Here is a 14504-nt window from a genome sequence, read left to right on the forward strand (position 1 = left end):
AAGATTTTGTTTATCACTGTAATTTTCAAGATCAGCAGTCAAAAAAAATCCCAGTGGAACCACGTGATTTGGCCAGGGCAAATTTTGCTTCCTCTGTGACCAGAGGAAGACAGTATTTTGTTTCCACAAAGCCAATCTACTAATTAACCTTTAGGAAATAAGCCTTCCTGCAATACTTCTAAGTAAAAGAATAGTGTCTTCTAATGCCTCATATAGCAGAATTCCAAATATTAGGAAATGTATTTATTAAAATATTTATTTATTAAGTAATCAAAATGAAGTGCAAATGTTTTCTGTCCTGAGTATGTATATTAAAATGGTATTTAACATTTAACAAAATCAACACTGTGACAGGTACCACTAAAATATAAAGTTTTTCAGTTGAAAAATTGCTGTAATTCAACTTTTAAAAACATGGCTGTATATTTTACTCTTTCACAATTGAAATAGCATTGTACCCATAAAAGTTATATTTTATTCTGAGTGCATCCAGAAAAAAAACCCAAATATAATTATCACAAACACTCATATACCTCTAACTTTTCTTTAAATGAGGAATACTTTAAAACTTTGTTTTTGTTTTTGTTTTTTTTTTAAATTTATTTATTTATTTATTTATGGCTGTGTTGGGTCTTCGTTTCTGTGCAAGGGCTTTCTCTAGTTGCGGCAAGCGGGGACCACTCTTCATCGCGGTGCGCGGGCCTCTCACTATCGTGGCCTCCCTTGTTGCGGGGCACAGGCTCCAGATGCGCAGGCTCAGTAATTGTGGCTCACGGGCCCAGTTGCTCCGCGGCATGTGGGATCTTCCCGGACCAGGGCTCGAACCCGTGTCCCCTGCACTGGCAGGCAGATTCTCAACCACTGCGCCACCAGGGAAGCCCTAAAACTTTGTTTTGATAGGCCTCAGTAACCCAATTGTGTATTCATTAGTAAAGGATATTCTTATCTGTTCATTTTGGGTCAAATTAACTTGATTAGTAATAAAAGGCCTGAAATAGGGAGATATATCTCCATAGAAGAGAGATACTTGTGGTATTCTTATTGATAAGTATGAATGAACAGATTTACATTATTATCAAGTAAAATGTAAATTTACCATGGACCTTTTTTAAATTAGGAAAGCTACTCCTTTAATTTAGTCTTTAAATAAATTTAATGTACTGAATTTCTGGAACCAAGTGCTACTTGCAATTTATGATGAAAGGCATTTACCCGTTCTTTCTGAATCGGCCAGTTCAAGATGCAGCGAGATCTAAACATCCCTCTTCGCAAACAGAGCGCATGATTCAGTTTATAATCCGGAATATCCTCAAGAAAGATCAATATAATGGAATCCAGATTTTGTTCAATAGCTTGCTGAACTGCGTGGTGCACCTTGAATCTAAGTTAAAAAAAATAACTGAATTACGGTATATATCAATATACAGTTTTTAATAGCCCAAAGCTCTAAAATTAACATTTCCCTTGTAATTAACTTTAATCTGTCACTAAAAATCAGGTTACGTTTCTTCTTAATTTTATTTTTAAAATACTTTGAGTTGTGAGTAATAATGTTAGTAACATTTAAAAGCTCAATTTAAGAACGAGAATACACTTCAGATTTCAGAGTGTTCACCTACCTTTTGCATAATGGATCTTTCAGTAGATTCTGTGTTATAACAAAAATAATTTTTCTGCTCCTTCTGATGCTATTAACAATTGCTTCAAGTTCAAGGACACCTGCCTCAAAATCCCTTTCTTCCAGACAGAATCTGAGTGTATGATCTTCTTCTTCCATCGGGGAGAAGTGTTCCCAGACCCAATCCCTATCTTTATAGGCATGAATTATATATGCCGCATATTCAAACTGTTCTGGCTGTCTGTCTATTTCTTTGAAACCAAGAACTCGATGCACTGTAACATTCCAATAAAAAGATATCTTCCAGCCTTCAAAATGGATGAGAAGTACAATAAAGATGAAAATCAATAGGATACTGGTATTTATCATGAAAAGGAGTTCAAATGGGGCACTGTCTTTGCAGGGTGATATATCAAAAAGCATCACTGGGAAACCACGATATTGAGGTGGAGTGTTGCAGAGGTAACGGCTTGATAGTTCAGAGATGTTCGTATGGGTATTATTAATCCAATTAACAAACCAGGCAATGCTTTCACATGTACAATCAAATGGATTAAAGCGCATATCTAAATTACTCAGGTTCTTGAATGCTGGCCCAAAAACGTTCTTTTCAACAGATGTTATGAGATTCTTCTGAAGGCTTAATGACTTTAGCAACACTTGATTATCAAAGACAGATGGTGGAAGGATATTTAAATTATTCAATCCTAAATCGATGCTCTTCAATTCACGTAAGTCCTTGAAGACTTCTGCTGGGATCTCATCAAAGCCATTAGACTCTAAGTTAAGGATGTAGAGGTGAGAAAGACCCTTCAGAAAATGAACAGGACCGCCAGGGTTTGCATGCTTCCAGAGGCGAGCTAAGTTGTTATGCTGCAAATCCAGAATTTCTAGTTTCTCAAGACCCTTCAACAGTTCATCATTTATGTTGGCTATGTTGTTGTTGCTTAGATCCAGAATGGTCAGGTTAGGAAGAGGGTGAAAAGGTGAAGGGGAGCTATCCACATTTTTAAGGGCCACCCTTCGGAGCATCAGTCGTTGAAGGCTTGGAACCAAGGCAAAAGAGTTGCTAGTCAGCTCTAGGTATTTGTTGTAGGAAAGGTAGATTTCAACAATATTTTCTAGACCTCTCCATTCCTGGCCTGTGAGTTCTTGCCCAATTTCATTAAGACCAAGGTCAAGTACAGTTAGGTGGCCCAACCAAGAAAAAGCACCACTCTCTATTTTTGAGATTTTATTTTTGGTTAGGTTGAGTATGAGCAGAGGAGAACCAGCAAGTGATAAAAATGTTTCATTTGTTAAAGTTCGCAAACTTGAGAAGGAGTTGGATAGACTTAAACATCTCAGCTTTGTCAATCCCGTGAAAGTATTGCTTTTTATGCCTGGAAAGTTGTTATCTTCCATATTGAGATACTCCAAAAATTTTAGCCACTGAAAGGAAAAATCATCAATCTTGGGAAGTGAAGCCAGGGAAACGCTTTGTTTAGTAAAAGATCGTCTCAAATTCAGGTATCTCACATTGGAAAGCCCATAAAAAGAGCGAGAAGACAGATGTTCTATATTGTTATACTCCAGAAAGAGATATTCTAGATGTGGAAGCCAAGCAAAGGAATCATTACCAATCACACTTAAGCTGTTATGGGAAAGATCGAGCACTGTGAGATTTGTCTGCTTCAGCCCAACAAAAGTCTTGTTGCTGGTTGTGTACAGCTGGTTGTTGCTCAGGGACAGATTCTGAATGCTTGTGTTTGATAATTCCAAGCAGAGCTCTTCTATGAGACTGGGGCTCAGTTTGGCATTGTTCAGAGAGAAGCCAAATAATTTTCCAACTGCATGAAAACACCCTGGAGAGAACTAAGAGTGGGACGGAAAAAGAGGTTAATAACCAAAACACAACGAGTCTGTATGACCCTTGAAAAATAGGCATATTCTTTACTCAATCCCCTTTCCTCTTTCACCACCTTCTCTGGGTTTTCTCTCCATCCCTCTGTCTCCCCGCTCCTTCCTCTGCACCTGTATCACCCACCTCCCGCTCCAGCTCTTGCCTCCCCTGGTCACTGGTTACTACTCAGCATCCATGTATCAGCTTAGATGCCACTTCTTCAGAGGGTCTTCCCTGATCTCCCAGGCTAAGTTAAGTCTCCTGGTACTTTTACTTCATCACACTGAGTATTATTGTAATTAATAGACTATTTGTAAAGTCACCTCTGGGGCAGATCCTGTTTCTCTCTTCATGACCACTGCTCTCAGTGAACATTCTGGAATGAATGGGTGGATTTTATTATGAAGCATTGACATGGACTTTCCTTTCTATGACTCTGAGCTCCAGCGATCCTCTCTGTCTTCCCACCAAGGTTTTCTCCTGACTATTTCCTTACTGTGTTTCCAGCTCCCTTCCGCTCTGCCCCCCAGTCCCACACTAGAAGCCTTGGCTGCTATGAGACTCAGCGCTGGAGCAAGAGAGCAGGGGCAGGAGGGAAGGGATCCAGAGAGGATAGAGCTCAAGTCTCCTGGGAGAGCAAAGAGGCTCTGATTTCTACTGTGTCACTTGTGAGATGTTAGGGCCAATGGATGACACAAGAGAAATGTGGAAGAAAGTGAGTCAAAATACAAAGCAGGAAATGATTAGATTAATTATGGTAAATCTATAGGATAGGATTATTTTGCAGTCACTAAAATTAAGTTTGTAAATAATTCTTAATGACATGGAGCATATTCATGTTATGATATTACTTTTAAAAGGCAGGATACACCATCATCCTCAGAGAGGCAACACAGCACAGCTGCTAAGGGCATGGGGCCCTGGTCTAACACTGCCGGAAACCCAGCTTTGATGGGGCCAAAACCTTTTGTTTTTTGTTTTTTTTTTCTTTTCTTTTCTTTTTAATTTTATTTACTTATTTATTTATGGCTGTGTTGGGTCTTCGTTTCTGTGCGAGGGCTTTCTCTAGTTGCGGCAAGTGGGGGCCACTCTTCATCGCAGTGCGCGGGCCTCTCACTATTGTGGCCTCTCTTGTTGCGGAGCACAGGCTCCAGACACGCAGGCTCAGCAATTGTGGCTCACGGGCCCAGTCGCTCCGCGGCATGTGGGATCTTCCCAGACCAGGGCTCAAACCCGTGTCCCCTGCATTGGCAGGCAGATTCCCAACCACTGCGCCACCAGGGAAGCCCCCAATTCTTCCAGGGATTTTGTGCAATAGATGGTATTATTTCCACTTCATAGGCAAGGAAACTAGACCCAGAGAGGTTAAGTTCCCCAAGGCCAAAGTCCTGGTCTGTAATGGATCAAGGATTTTAACCCACTTCTGTTTGACAGCAGAGCTCCAGCTCCTAATTGCTACCAAACTCCCTTTCTTTTGAGGATGACATCAATGATCCTAAGCAGTAAGTGTGAAGGATTTCTAGAAGACATGACAAAGGTTATCACCTCTTTCTCTATCTCTACCTTTAGATTCTTACCCAGGTGACACAATTAGGGACTGCCCTTAAAAGTACAACACAAAATTTTTTATCTTACCTCCATTATTTGATTTGATGACAACTCTAATCTTTTTAAAGAAGAGTTGCCAAGGAAATCAAGTTCTTCACGTCTTAGTGCAGAAATTTTATTATTTGATAGTAGAAGCTCTTGGAGATTTTCCAGTTGCAGCTGAGTTCCTAATTTAGTAGATGATAAACCATTATGAGCTAGGTTTAATTTGATTAAATTCTGAGGGGAAAAAATATGTATATAAGTTACAGTCTTGCCACGAAAAATAGTTCTTTTAAATGTACATGAATCTTAGAAATAACTGGACAGCAAAATGTCACATCTTTATTATTTTATAGAAAACTGACGGTAGGAGTAATAAAAAATCTTGATTGTGATCGAAAATACCATTGCTACAAAGACTAATTTCTTAATTCAAAGAATCACCTTATTTCTCTTACCAAAATAAAATGACTTAAGCTTATTTATTCGTGATGTAAGGAATATTCATAAGCTTTTTTATTTACTTATTTATTTATAATAAGCATTTATTTATGATGTAAGAAATATTCATGTGGCTTATCAAACATAGTGTCATGCATCAACCTTGAAACTAAACAACAAAAAAAAGATGAAGAAATATTTTCTTAAGAAGCATGAGGAGAATGCTGCTGTTCATGAAATTTTTAAAAGATTTTCAAAAAATAAAAAGATTTTCATATTGAGAAAGATTGGTAGTTATGTAAAATTTGCATCATGACTAGTTCAGAATATTATTTTTTTGTTTTGTCTGTGCTGTAGGATGTTTTGTCACTTTGTGCTACCTTTGAACATGTAAACTTCCACTCAGGTAAAATGTAAGGAAAAACTGATATATGTTAGGGCAATATCTTATGTAATGTCTATCAAAGAGCTTAAGACTTCTATTTATGTTTTAAAAATAAGAATAACATTTTGCCAGCAATTAACCAGATTTTGAGGTCTTTGTGCCCAAAGACATCATTTCATCTACATCAGAATCTAAGAAGGCACAAGAAAGAATTTCAAATCCCTAGCTAGCAAGCAAATCATTTTATAAATGTTTCTAAGAATATTTAAATTTGTATATTATTCTTGGTATTTGAGGTTGAGGAATGCTCAGTTTTTTATAAGCCCACAAAATGAAGAAAACAGAGTTCTGAAAATAGCTTTGATATAAGAAAAGCACTTAATAATTGCCTCAGATTTAAACACACTAGCATATTTTTTCACAGATTTAAAATTCAAGCAAAGTACTGACAAGAAAAAGGTGGTAGCTACTGAAAAGCAATACTGTAGAAGATTTCTTAAATCAAAAGTATGTAATTTTTAGCTGAACAGTTGGCTTTATCACACATCAATTTGTTAATTTTATTTAAATTAGAATTTGGACTCGACATATTTTTTCATTATTGCAGGCACTAAATCAGCAGTGTGGAGAGTTTATTTGCCATTCTTCATGGGATATTCTGATTCCTCTCTGGTCTCTACCTCTTGAATCTAAGTTCTATTTCTAGTGGAAGGATGCAAGAGAGGAGAGTTCTTTAAAATTACGGTATTTGCTCTCTTGAAAATATTTCCAACCATAATGGCCATATTTGTGTGTGGAGCCCCCCTCTTCCCATTTGGGTAGATCAGATTTCTTATTCTTCACCTTGATATTTAGATATGAAGTCTAAAGATGCATAAATGACTTGAAACAATATTCGATAACATATTTTTCATTTCTTACGTGGAAATATTCATTTCCATCTTACCTTCAGGTTTTTAAAGGGATTATTTTGAATTTTCTGGATTGAGTTGGACATTAGATGGAGTTCAGTCAAATTCATGCAGAAGATAAAGGTTTTATCAGAAAGCTGAGATAGCTCATTGTGTTGGAGGTTCAAAATTTCCAACAAAGGGAGACGTTGGCACAATTCTGGCTCCAGCTTTGAGATGGAGTTAAATCCTCCATCCAAGATAGTAAGTTGGCTATATCTTGTAAAATTGTCAGGTGGTAATCTTCTGAGTTGATTATGGGTAAGATTCAACACTGTTATGTTTGTTGGGAGGTCATCAGGTATTTGAGTCAACTTCAGATGACTGCAGTCAGCTATTTCATGTCTAACAGTACATTTGTTGGTAGAAGATGTGCACAGTATCCAAAAGGGCAACAGTCCCAAAAAGGAGTAGATACGATAAAGCAAATACCTTCTCATGATTTTGCCTTATAAAAGAAAATCATAAAAAGTAATGGGCAGCATTAATAACATGTGCTTCCATATGCATTGGTTTATTCCTTGTAATATATGCAACAAATGTGACTATATATGTAATATATGTAACAAATGTGATCTCATTACTCGTAACATTTATGATATACAAGTACGTATTATACAAGTAATACATCAAATGGAAATAATTCAATCAGCACAAAAAAGGATCAAAAAACAAACTCCCTCCTTGCTCTTCACCTCCACCCCAGCTGCAACGTTCCAAGGTAAACCTCTTGACTGTTTCTACTTTTAATTCTCATGGTCACTTCCACAAACCTAAATAATATGCTTATGTTTCTATTTCTTCATTTCTGGACTTTAAGTAGTTTCTTCCCACCAAAAAGATGAGGAACTTAATTATACTATTTCCTCATCCTCTTCACATTTTTCCTTAGTTATTTTTTAATTTCATTTAATCTAGTGTTCCAGTTCTAAAGCCTATTCTGAAAACTCTCTTTCCAGTACCATAAGGGTACTACCTCTATTTACCAACTCACAGGCATAGTACCTGAAATATATTCCCCTCCTTGCCTAGGTGACATTTACCTCTTCTGGAAGGGCCGTAGCTAGAGATAAGAATTACTGAGAAGGATTAAGCCATTTACAAAACATGTAAGGACTGAAAGACATTCCCAGATATGAAGATACACTTCCCCTGATGGAAGAGACTCACCAAATGCCAGGCCAGGATGAGTGAAAAAGGAAAAAGACACAGACTCTTCTGAAACGTCAGAATTGTGATCATCCACCAAAAAAATCCTAAAACCTTTTAAGGAGAACATATGATCAATTACTTCCAGAGGAAAGAGATCCTGATTGCCACAAAACTTTTCATCAGCAACATGAGCCACTGGAAAACAATAGTGCTAAGCTTTCAAAACGTGCAGGGGGAATAATTTTAAACCCCAAATTTCATATGAGGCTGAACAATTAAAGATAAGGGGAAGAAGCGTTTTGAGATATGCACAGACTCATGAAAAAGTTATTCTAGAATGTGCTACAGTAAAACAAACAAAAAAGGGAGAGAATGAAATTAGAGTGAATAGTTGATGTTTCATGAGACGTAACAGAAACAAAGGAAGTTTAAAAGAGATGAAAAGTAGATTCACTGGGCCTTGCAATTTTGAAAAACCTAGGATTACACATTTCTTTGTCCAAGTAAAAGACAATATTGCATCATGTTTGGGACATGGCATCTGCCGCCAGGGTGCTTAATCATTATTTGCAGTCTGGCTTGTACAGTCTGGTTTGTAAATTCACAATATTTTTTCCCCTAAATTTATGCAGGTACATCTATCTGCAGATACACACGAACACATAATCCTACTGTGAAGTTGGGAGCCAACTTCCTGAAACCAGTACCGCCTGAGGCCGACCAGCCCATATGTGCTCATTTCTGACCTTCCTACACACCTGAAGATCTTTCCATGGGAGCCAACTTCCTGAAACCAGTACCACCTGAGGCCGACCAGCCCATATGTGCTCATTTCTGACCTTGCTACACATCTGAAGATCTTTCCATGTCTCATCTTCTTCCGTTTTCCTTTATGAGGCCAAAGAAAGCCATTTTCTTACTCCTAGGAATACCTGAAGTGTTTTCTCCTTGTCAAGTCCATTATAAAATGCCAGCCCCTGTCTCCTCTCCAACCAAGAAAACTGAGAAAAGGAGATAAGCTCTTTAAAGCTCACAGGGCTTTGCATCTTTAAGACAAAGCTGTGATTTTTTTTAAAAAGGCTGTTGCCGAATGATTTCCATCGCTTCCCTAATGTGCTTTCCCAGTTACAGAACACTACAAAGGAAATAAAAAATACTGCATAAAATGTTTTATCATGTTAATGAGAAACTGTTGCTGTCCCTTGTCCTCTGAGTTGTGATACAAGTCTCTTCACACCTATATTCTTTCCCCTTTTTCCACCCTCCGTGTTGAATGATTCTGACTCGATCTCAAGCACCAGATCCAAGAAAGATCAAAGAATGCTAAAGCCAACAAGCATTCTAGCTGTACCCAACATGAGAGATCCCATCCCAGGAAGAATTTAAAATACACACCTTCACTTACTCTGACGGCAGCTGACCGCTCCTTTTTTCATTAGTCCAAATCCAGTCGTTTTCATCTGGGAAGTGAGGAAGTTCACTGCAATCTGGAAAGTGAAACTAAAGTTTAAAAAAAAAAACAAAAACAACGTTTTCTCCTTGGTACATTCTAAGAAGGGCAAAGGAAAAAAATCACAATCTCAGCAAGAGGTATTTTACATTGTTTCTTAAAAATGTCTTGTTTTTTCTTCTTCTGTACAGTCCCTTGGGTTTTATTAAGAGGGTCACAGATTTAGCAACAGAGAAAGTTTAAAGAATTAAGACCTCACCCGTTGATGTGGGCAGGGCTCTAGAGGTTAATGAATATCTGAGAGCGAATTCCTCTATTTTTTTTTTTAAACCAAAGCCTGATGCATGGCGGTCAGAATCGGTTAGAGGGACAGAAAAAAAACTCAGTCCCTAATTAAAGCTAAGCACTTTCACTTCTCTTATCTCACTTTATCTTCTTAGCAGCTTTGTAAGACAAATAATGCAGAAATTAACCTTTTGATCAAAGAGACCAAGTTTCACAGCAGAGAAAGAGCTGGGCTTGGCAAAGCCAGGAGCGGGTCCTAACTCATGCTGTTCCACTTTACATGGTCAGAATCTGTTAGGGAACAAATAGATGAGCCCGGAGAAAGTTCAGATTCACTATTTAGTTATCAATTAGCTTTACTGACTTCAACTAGTGTAAGGAGCATGCTTGTCAAAAAAGCAACACGTTTTCATTGTTGATATAACATCATAGGATAACTATAATGTTATACAGTAAAATATAACAATTGGCAGGAACTGTAGAGATCACTGAATCCAGCTCCCTTGTTTGAGAAGTGAGGAAAACGAAACAGAGCTAGGTGAGGGATCTGCCTGAGGACATACCGCAAGTTGCCTTAATGCTTTATACTAGTAAAGTAAGAAAACAGCCTGGAACAGTTGAAACATGTCATTAGCTTGACTGCAGAATTGAGAGCAAGAAGTTAGTTTGTATCAGGGTGCAAAATGCCCTTTCCTGGGCTCCAGCCTTAGCTGGACCACCTTGTGGTTACACTTCTCTGATTCTGAAGTCACATCTATGATATAATGGCATAAGCAGGCAAACGACTGTCCCCCACATCTACCCATTGGGATGTGCAGTAAAACGTTACTACTATTCAAAAGGTTTTTTCTCTGTGAGTCCCTGAAGGCAGGACAGGGTGTGCTCTTTGTGTGTGACTCTCCGGCCAGTCTTCCATGGTAGGCTGTCACTTTGGGCTCCAGTGAACCAGGCTGCTCTTCAGTATTCAGACCCTTTTGTGGTCTCCACATTGACCCTGGGCTTGACCACGTGACTAGCTTTGGCCAACGGGATATTAGTAAGCATGCAGCAAGCCAAGGCTGGATAACCATTTGCATATTAGGACTGTCCCTCTTCCTCTCAGAACCCAGTCTCTGTGTGGTGAGATGCCCAGCCGAGCCTTGTGTAAGGCAACACGGAGGAGAACTGAGGGTCTAGCCAATAGCTCCAACTGAGCACCCAGAAGACAGCCATTGAGTAAGCCATATTGGGAGTGGATTTTCCAATCCCAGTTGAGTCACCCCAGCTGATGCCCCATGGAGCAGAGACGAGCTGTCCCCACAAGTCCTGCCAAAATCCCAGAGGAGTAAACAAATAAATGACTCATGTTTTAAACCAAAAAAAATTTGGAGTGATGTGTTGGGTATCATCAGATAAATGAAATTCATTCCCCCCACAACCCTACACACCCATCTCTTATGCCTTAGGGCTTCTTGTAAATATCAAGTTTTCCATAATGTTGGTTGAACTAAAGAATGGCTTCCAAAAAATAATTTTTATTGGTAGTCTCATAATGCAATAATCAGTTTAGGCATAATACCAGTTCTCATCCAGATATTAATAGTCCTCAATTCATGCTGGCTTCTAAATACAGCACAGGTCAGTTTCTCTCCAGTGTATATTTCTCAATTATGCATTAACTTATTTAGCTATTATGGTGGTAGGTGCTACAGTGAAAAAGTTTATTTTTCCCTTTTTAAGAGAATTAAATCAAAACTATGATATATGTCCATATGTGGACTCGAAACAACCGGAACAAACAAACAAAGAAAGAAAGAAACAAACAAACAAAACAGAAATAGACTCATAGATACAGAGAACAAACTGGTAGTTGCCAGACGGGGGCAGGCGGGAGAACAGATGAAGTAGGTGAAGCGGATGAAGAAGTACAAACTTCCAGCTACAAAATAAATGTCACCGGTGTGTAATGTACAGCATAAAGAATATAGTCAATAATCTTGGAACAAGTTTGCATGGTGACAGATGGTAACTAGACTTATTGTGGTGATCATAATGTATAAAAATATCGAATCACTATGTTGTACACCTGAAACTAATATAATACTGTATGTTAACTATGATTCCAAAACAGACAAACAAAAACTTCCCATGGGTTAACAATGTGATAAGTATATTATGGACCTAGATAAACAGTTACATTTCCCTCAGAGCATCAGATAGACCATCATTTTGAACTGTGCTGACCCATCTCCCTTCACAGCCACCATTCAGAAAGGACATGGTCCTGCTCTGAACTGTCTGAAATTCCAGAAGGCATCTCTTTTTCTTTTTTCTTTGTGAACTCTTTCTCTAAAGTAAAGGTGCAGTTCCTCTTGCCAGTGTCATTTCCATTTCTGCTCACTGAGCTTCAGCTGGTTTAAATTAAGTTTGTTGTCAGACAACAAACTCAGCAAGAACTTTAATGAGAAGAAATAACACTGTGCCCCTCCTGTTACTCTCACTCATGTCCACTGAGCAGGACTGAACTTGAACTTCCCCTCTGAAAAAGAAACCAACATTTGACACACAGAGCTTCTAGCTTAACTTGAGCTTTTCCTTATTTTTTATTTTTTTGTAATTTTATGTGGTAGATGAAAAGTGGTGATATCTTCCTCTCTCTTGTAAATCTGGGAGGTGGGTTCGGGTGAATGGTCTCACTCTCCTTCACTGACAGTCTCAGGATATGGTGAAGGTCTCTTCAAACTCTATGCCTTAAATTTGATATTCATTTATTAATATGAAAAATAAAATTCCAGGTCCAGTGGTTAACACTCCACACTTCCACTGCAGGAAGCATGGGTTCGATCCCCGGTCAGGGAACTAAGATCCCACATGCCGCGTGGCACGGCAAAAAATAAACAAAATAGAATAAAATAAAATTCCAGACCAAACTTCACTATCATCCTACTTTCTTTCTATTTATATATTTACTTTCAACTTGGACATTTTTCCAGTATTTATTATGAGTAAATTGGCCTCCTGGAATTGTTCTACAGAGCCATGATTAAATAAATAACCCTCATGGTGCTACCCCTGTCTATGTGAGGAGCAGCTTGATTTCAAATCAAAATCTGCTGTTAAGAGCATTTGCCCTTGTTATTCTTACTTTTTTCCCTTTCTTTTAAATTGGAGTATAGTTGATATACAATATGATATCATCCTACACTTTAAATATCCTAATTAAATTTGAATGAACTGATGCCTACTGGGCATCCAGTGAATGGAGTCATAAATGTCAAACAAAGCCATTAACAATCACACAACACAAAGAAGTTCAAAGTATCAAAAGCAACTAATAATTTACTGTAATCAGATTAAACTGGTCATTGGTGACAGTTTAATGCTCATGCAGGTCGATCTCCATTTTATAATGCAAATTTTGAATCAACACAGAAAATTAAAGAGAGTGTCCAGTGTTGAAAAGGATAGGCAGTTGCTTTTGAACATGCTTCTTGCTTTTCTCCTAACAGGAAGCTATATCTGTATCTGGGATGATTTATAATAAGAATATGAGAACTGGTCCTTAAAAAGTGAGAAGTAAAATTGAAAGGAAGGTGGGGAGGGGGAGGTTTACTGGCTAAAGATTTGGAGAAAAAGTACATAAACCTAGTGAAATTCAGAAAGCTGTAAGCTAGAGTTTACAGCCTGTATAAAATGTTAATCTTAACTCTACCTAGAAATAGGCCTATATAAGAGTTGAATGTACACTTTAACATCAATACCATTTCAAAAGAAATGGTAACATTCCTTTCTGTTTAAATTACCTGTGGTACAGTGGCCTGGAGTGTGAAAGGCCCACAAGGGAAATGAGTAAGTTCTTTAAGAAGAGGAGCTGACCGACCCCTGGCCAGGGCCTCAAAACTGGGTCAAGAGAGCATTTTTAAAAACTATATTACAATTGACCCCTTGATGTCTTGACATTAGTTTTGAGTTCAGTTTTGGGGGGATATTTGAGTGACCTAAATACAATAATAGAGGAGACTTCTAGAGATTGGGCATAATTTGCCCTAAACTGAATAGAAAACAATTTATCATGAGAGAAGAAAGGAAGAAAAGAAGTACAAGGAAGAAATCAAAGAGGAAATAAAAAAATACCTAGAAACAAATGACAATGAAAACACGACGACCCAAAACCTATGGGATGCAGCAAAAGCAGTTCAAAGAGGGAAGTTTACAGCAATACAATCCTACCTCAAGAAACAAGAAACATCTCAAATAAACAACCTAACCGTACACCTAAAGCAATTAGAGAAAGAAGAACAAAAAAACCCCAAAGTTAGCAGAAGGAAAGAAATCATAAAGATCAGATCAGAAATAAAGGAAAAAGAAATGAAGGAAACAATAGCAAAGATCAATAAAACAAAAAGCTGGTTCTTTGAGAAGATAAACAAAATTGATAAACCATTAGCCAGACCCATCAAGAAAAAAGGGAGAAGACTCAAATCAATAGAATTAGAAATGAAAAAGGAGAAGGAACAACTGACACTGCAGATATACAAAGGATCATGAGAGATTACTACAAGAAACTATATGCCAATGAAATGGACAACCTGGAAGAAATGGACACATTCTTAGAAAAGCACAACCTTCCAAGACTGAACCAGGAAGAAATAGAAAATGTAAACAGACCAATCACAAGCACTTAAATTGAAACCGTGATTAAAAATCTTCCAACAAACAAAAGCCCAGGACCAGATGGCTTCACAGGCAAATTCTATCAAACATTGAGAGAA

The 14504-nt window shown here is 37.9% G+C and overlaps 1 protein-coding gene across 7 annotated transcripts; it reads right to left on the bottom strand.

The window, feature by feature from the left end:
* Nucleotides 1-887: 887 nt before the first annotated feature.
* On the bottom strand, nt 888-9791 carry TLR3 (toll like receptor 3). 7 transcript variants are annotated; one of them, XM_057537408.1, is made up of 7 exons: nt 9728-9791; nt 9414-9505; nt 8037-8129; nt 6863-7314; nt 5136-5327; nt 1620-3472; nt 888-1381 (listed from the first exon to the last, which is right to left on the bottom strand). In XM_057537408.1, exons 4-7 carry the CDS (start codon nt 7304-7306, stop codon nt 1153-1155), a joined length of 2718 nt encoding a protein of 905 aa, XP_057393391.1. In that variant the 5' UTR covers nt 7307-7314; nt 8037-8129; nt 9414-9505; nt 9728-9791; the 3' UTR covers nt 888-1152. The 7 variants fall into 7 exon arrangements, with proteins under 7 accessions (XP_057393391.1, XP_057393389.1, XP_007174038.1 ...); XM_057537406.1 differs by having other exon boundaries at nt 9424-9505; nt 9728-9745; XM_007173976.2 differs by having other exon boundaries at nt 9424-9505; nt 9618-9736.
* Between the last annotated feature and the right edge of the window lie 4713 nt (nt 9792-14504).

The sequence above is a fragment of the Balaenoptera acutorostrata genome, chromosome 21, assembly GCF_949987535.1.
Source record: "Balaenoptera acutorostrata chromosome 21, mBalAcu1.1, whole genome shotgun sequence".
NCBI classification, from domain to species: domain Eukaryota; kingdom Metazoa; phylum Chordata; class Mammalia; order Artiodactyla; family Balaenopteridae; genus Balaenoptera; species Balaenoptera acutorostrata.